This window comes from Trachinotus anak, unplaced genomic scaffold, assembly GCF_046630095.1.
Source record: "Trachinotus anak isolate AG129_WGS33_773 ecotype Australia unplaced genomic scaffold, CSIRO_AGI_Tana_v1 ptg000014l, whole genome shotgun sequence".
Lineage (NCBI taxonomy): Eukaryota > Metazoa > Chordata > Actinopteri > Carangiformes > Carangidae > Trachinotus > Trachinotus anak.
Window position 1 is genome coordinate 17715850 of NW_027273865.1, and position 5377 is coordinate 17721226.

Sequence of the window (5377 nt, forward strand, 5' to 3'; positions counted from 1 at the left end):
ACACACCCCAAGAGGTTTTACACTCACTCAGGTATCTGAGTTAGGCATTCAGCCATGAACAGCACCCAATACACACTGTATCTACTTGACTCATAAGAATGAGGATATATTACGACAGTCAACTAAAAACAGTCTTTGAAAGGCAGTAGCACTCATACAGGGTAAGTAATTTTGATTTCTAGGGGTTTTGTCTTTGTGGATGGGGGCTTTTAGTGTATTTCTTGAGACATGTGAATATTTGTTGAACAAGAAGTAACACCAATTGCATTAATGCTGAAAAGTAAGTAGTGCTCAGTGCGGAATGGTATGCACACAGCAAGTCCAGAGTATTTAGGGGCACTACAAAAGGGGCCACTCTGTCTGAGGTCTGTTATCTGTTAAATTCAACCTGCGGCTGTTTGGAGGGGGAAATAAGGAGAATGCAAAGGGTACAGAGCAAGCAAGAGGCAATGTTTTTGATAGAGATAAAATAACGACAGAGAGGAAAGAAAAAAAGAGAGCGCCGTAGGTTAACTCGTCTGTAAACTGACAAACAAGTAAGTCTGGCATCTACTGTCTTATTTGCATGTGAAGTTGTAAAGGAGCCATTTGTCTGATGTTACATGACAGGTTTGAACATGAGTTTGCAGGTTAACAGATTTAGGAGTGGGATAATGGACTGAGGTTAAGGTAGGGTGTAATGTAGCATGCATGCCAGTGAGTAAAACAGAGAGAAAGGTTTGCACAGGGTCTCAAAACAGAGTCTGGTTTGAGTTAAAAAGTTACTCCTCTGTCTCTCCCTCTTACTGCTGTGAGGTTTTGGAAACTTTGACACGCAGTGCCAGAATGAGTGCTGTTTTTCTGTGTGAGAACACAGCTGCACTAAAAGCTTTGTAAAAGAAAAAAAAATGTTGCCACACAAGTTTGCACAAATCTCTCTGTGACTATTCTGCAGCTCAGATGTGTTAAAGGACTTAGAGAAGAAAAAGATAATAAGGGTAGGCAATATGTATGTCAGAGGTGTCAAGAAGCTGTCATGAGTCGAAAAGTAAACCTGCTGGGCAAGGTGGTGGAACAGTACAACCCGTCATACAACACACAAGTCTGCATAACACCAACATAGAACCCACACCTTGCTTTATTTGCATTTTTACTTACACACTGATTTATGTATTTGGCTGGAAAAGTGATTTAGGATAGCCTATTAAAATCAGATATGATTTAATATGGGCAATATCATTCAAGTATCCTCTTCTCTCAGTCTCTCAATATTATTCTCTCATTTACTCAACCACCCACTCAGAAAGAAAAAGGCGATTAAAGGAAGTCAGCATTAAAAAGATTTGCTCCCCATGAAATGCAAAAGGCTTTAAAATGGGATGACTCAAGCAATAAGTGGGATTGTGTAAATTTGATTGCCAAATCACAATGGGCTTGTCGATTACGCTAGAGCACAGCATGACTTATACAGGATTGTGCTGCTGAGGCATGCCAAAGTGGGCATCCTCAAATGTAATCTAAGTTGATCTCACTTTCTAACCATTTCCTCAGTCTCCACACTCTATTTCTGAATATATGGTAACTTCTTGATAGCTGTGGCCTTTAAATGCATACAGGTTAAAATATTGCATATTAAAACATATGAGGTGATATAGCATTGCATTTAATTTCATAATCTAGTCCTAACCTTTGTTCTTATATTTTCACCAGGTGTTCCCACAATCAAGATGGTTACCTTTGCCAGTGACAAGACCAACCAAACCAATCGCAGTGCCTTCTACTGTGAATTTAATGAAGATTTTAAATATATTCTCCTTCCTGTCAGCTATGCCCTGGTCTTTGTGATCGGCCTGGCACTGAACGCCATAGCTTTGTATGTGATTGTGTTCCGCACAAAGCGCTGGAAGCCATCCACTATCTACATGTTCAACCTGACGATGTGTGACACACTCTACATCTTCACACTGCCCTTCCTCATCTATTACTATGCTGACCAGAACGACTGGCCTTTCAGTGAGCCGTTCTGCAAGCTTATACGGTTCCTGTTTTATGCCAACTTATACGGTACAGTTTTGACATGGTACAGACCCATACAACAACATCTCACAGTTATGGCAGTATGAGATATCCAATATGGTATACAACTCAATACAAAATTATATAATGCATACAGAAATAGTAGGGTTTGATATGATATGACATGCTATGTATATGTCATGTACATGATATGACCTAATGATGATAATATCTAATGATACAATATGATACAATACAAGAAGATACTATGATACAATATGATATGAAGTGATTTGAAGTGACACAATGCAACAGAAGCTGACATGATATGACATAGTAACTAATACAATACGATGCCATACAATGCAATACTAGGCTACAATATGTTACAGTACAGTAAAATGCAGCATGAAGCAGTACAATACAATACAATGCAATACAATACAAATTATATAAAACTGTAAAAGAGTAGTACAACATTATGAAATCCAATATAATACAATAAAAAGGCATTATGATGCAATATAATAGCAATACTATGCAAACTGATACTAAACTACATGATACAATACTATGCAAATTGATACAATATTTACAATATATTATCACTGTATTATAGTGTGACATGATATATAATATGCCATACATTCAATTAGGTGTACATTTATTTGACCTGACAGCACAATGAGACACAAGGTGACACTCCACAACACATTATGTTATAAAACAATAAGATATGATAAAGAGGTGGTAAAATATAACTAATTCAACACAATTTATAATGATAGTTTATCATTACTCTCACTCTGGTAGGTTCAATACTGTTCCTGTGCTGTATCAGTCTGCATCGGTTCGTTGGCATCTGCTATCCAGTCCGCTCCCTCTACTGGGTCAGCGCTCGTCGGGCCAGGCTTGTGTCTCTGGCAGTGTGGGCCATTGTTTTATTCTGCCAGGCACCTGTTCTTTACTTCTCAAGAACTAGGTGATTCAAATTTGTATTATTATTTTTTTCTCTCTCTCTTATTCTCTTCATCTCCCCCTTACTCACTTATTTCCCCGTTCACTCGATTGGAAGTGTCTGTGTTAAACTGTGGACTATTGATTTTTGTGGCACACCAGTTTTGCCAAGTACCTTATCTTAGGGTGCCTTAATGGCACACTTGAACGATCAATCACCCTACTAGCTAATATGTCTACATTTTATCTCCTTTCTTTCAACACTCCTATCTTTTTCTGTGGTTCAGTGCCAAACAAGTTAGCAATTGCATTTAATTATCCTAAACTACTGTAATACATTATCTCCTTTGCCAGGGATGTGGACACTGAGCGGATCTGCTACGACACCACCAGCCCGGAGCTGTTTGATGACTTCCTGGTGTACAGCTCAGTCGTGTCAGTACTCATGTTTGCTCTGCCCTTCATGGTGGTGATGGTGTGCTATGGCCTCATGGTGCGGAAGCTTCTAGAGCCTAGCTTTGGGACTGAAGGGGGAGTTGAAGGTGAGAGGGGAGGCCTGGCAGCCCGACGATCCAAGCAGAAGTCAGTGAAGATGATTATCATCGTGCTGGCAACGTTCATGCTCTGCTTCCTCCCTTTCCACCTCACCAGGAGTCTATACTACTCTTTCAGATACCTGAGGCAGGTCAATCCAGCACAGGTGAGGACAAATGCAATTTTTTTATAATAAAGGTGTTATAATAGCTTTAAAAGTTTAGCATGTCACATTTTTATATGTTCATCAGATCAGCTGTAATTTACTGGAGGCCTCCAGTATTGCCTACAAGGTCACTCGACCTTTTGCCAGTGCCAACAGCTGTGTGGACCCCATCCTTTACTTCCTGGCTGGGCAGGACGTCCGCAGTAACCTCACCAAGAAGAAAAAGTCATCTACATCAAAACCCACAAGTGCAAGCCAGTGCCTGACAACACAACTCTGATCCAATACCTGAAACTATCTTGGTAAAAATAGAAAAAGTTGTGGAGGCTGTACCCGATAACTGCCTCAAGAGGGCACTTTATGAAGGACGGGACTTCTGAGGGTCAGGTCTCTCTATGAAGAAGTGTGTTTCCAAGACATAATTAATCCTTACATATTGTTCTTTAAGGACATACAAGTGGGTTTTTTTCAACAGTTGAATCTATATAGACATAAACAAAACTTTACATGCATAGTATTTATTTATACATTTCACTCCAAGTAATAAAAACAAAACTAGTTTTTTTTTTCTTTTAAATCTTACTTGACTGCTAAAACTAGCACAAGGTACAGTGGAGTGCACTGCATTCAGAGTTCGATTATCAAGCAGTAGAAGTGCATCTGCTTGACAAGATGTAAAACATGGACAACACAGTTATGATGACGAAAGGTTATGAATAAACATCTGAACCCTGCACTGCATTCCTGATTTAAAGCATTCAAAAGATTGAAAGATAGGAGAAGAGTTTCTTTTGTTTTTGTTTTTTTTTTTTTGGTAATGTTTAAAGAGCCATAATGTATTGAGAGAACTAAAGACATGATGCTTCAGAGCTGGGGGTTTGTTAATTATCGGACCGGACAGCTGCTGCACGGGATGTTTGTGTAAGAACAAGTTTTCCTCAGCTCACCTTCCTCTGAGTCACATTTCAGACAAAGTGGGCCGACGTGTCCGTGTTACCCTCTCTGTTTGGTCACTCTAGGCCTTTTAAGACCTGTTTTAAATGTGCTGGAGTTGTGTGTGTGTGTGTGTGAGTGTGTGTATGTGTGTGTGTGTGTGTGTGTGACTTTGTGTCACAAAATGTGAAGGAAGTAAAAATCATGTTATAATAAACGTACAAATTTTGACAATATGTTTGTGGTGATAGTTTTCTCTTATTTGTATTTATAAGCATTTGTGTTAATCTAATTTGTGTGAAGCCAGATAGCCATATGATAGCAATATAGCTATAGCTGAATGTCACTTTCATTCTACAAGACATTTTTAAGGAAGCAGGTGGCTTTTGCTTTCGTTTAATGTCACTTTTTTTATTCTGTCTCTGATGCTTACAACAGCGCAGCTTTTGAAACCAGAGCGGTTAGCTTTCACGTCAGCCTATCGGAAATGAGTGAGAAAAGCAGTAACTATAATTATGGGAGAAGTAACTTTAGGTTCTGTGCAAGTGAACCACTTGCAGATCTCATTGGTACAACACATGATTTCAATTATCAGCATTCACACGACACACGAGACCACCACTAGGGGGAGATACTGCCTAACAATCGAGACAGGTTATTGCTTTTTATGCTTTAGGAGTTTCAACTAAATTTTGAACCAGAACACACACCAGTTATACACACCAATAACTCACACACTCACAACAAAGCTGTGACTCTGTGTCAACAGCAAGAACAACAAACAAGACTGTG

At 39.2% G+C, this 5377-nt stretch overlaps 1 protein-coding gene across 1 annotated transcript; it reads left to right on the plus strand.

Moving 5' to 3' along the window:
- p2ry2.1 (purinergic receptor P2Y2, tandem duplicate 1) lies at positions 1 to 4821 on the plus strand. The gene is made up of 5 exons (XM_071495954.1): positions 1 to 161; positions 1690 to 2043; positions 2809 to 2977; positions 3307 to 3652; positions 3738 to 4821. The coding sequence occupies exons 2-5, from the start codon at positions 1707 to 1709 to the stop codon at positions 3930 to 3932; spliced, it is 1047 nt and encodes a 348-aa protein (XP_071352055.1). The 5' UTR covers positions 1 to 161; positions 1690 to 1706; the 3' UTR covers positions 3933 to 4821.
- The last annotated feature ends 556 nt before the right edge of the window (positions 4822 to 5377 follow it).

Excerpts from the sequence above, each read along its gene's own strand:
- p2ry2.1 (XM_071495954.1), top strand. The coding sequence starts at position 1,707 with ATGGTTACCTTTGCCAGTGACAAGACCAACCAAACCAATCGCAGTGCC. Across the intron at positions 2,044-2,808 it reads GTTTTATGCCAACTTATACG|GTTCAATACTGTTCCTGTGC; the intron begins GTACAGTTTTGA and ends TCACTCTGGTAG. Across the intron at positions 2,978-3,306 it reads CTTTACTTCTCAAGAACTAG|GGATGTGGACACTGAGCGGA; the intron begins GTGATTCAAATT and ends CTCCTTTGCCAG.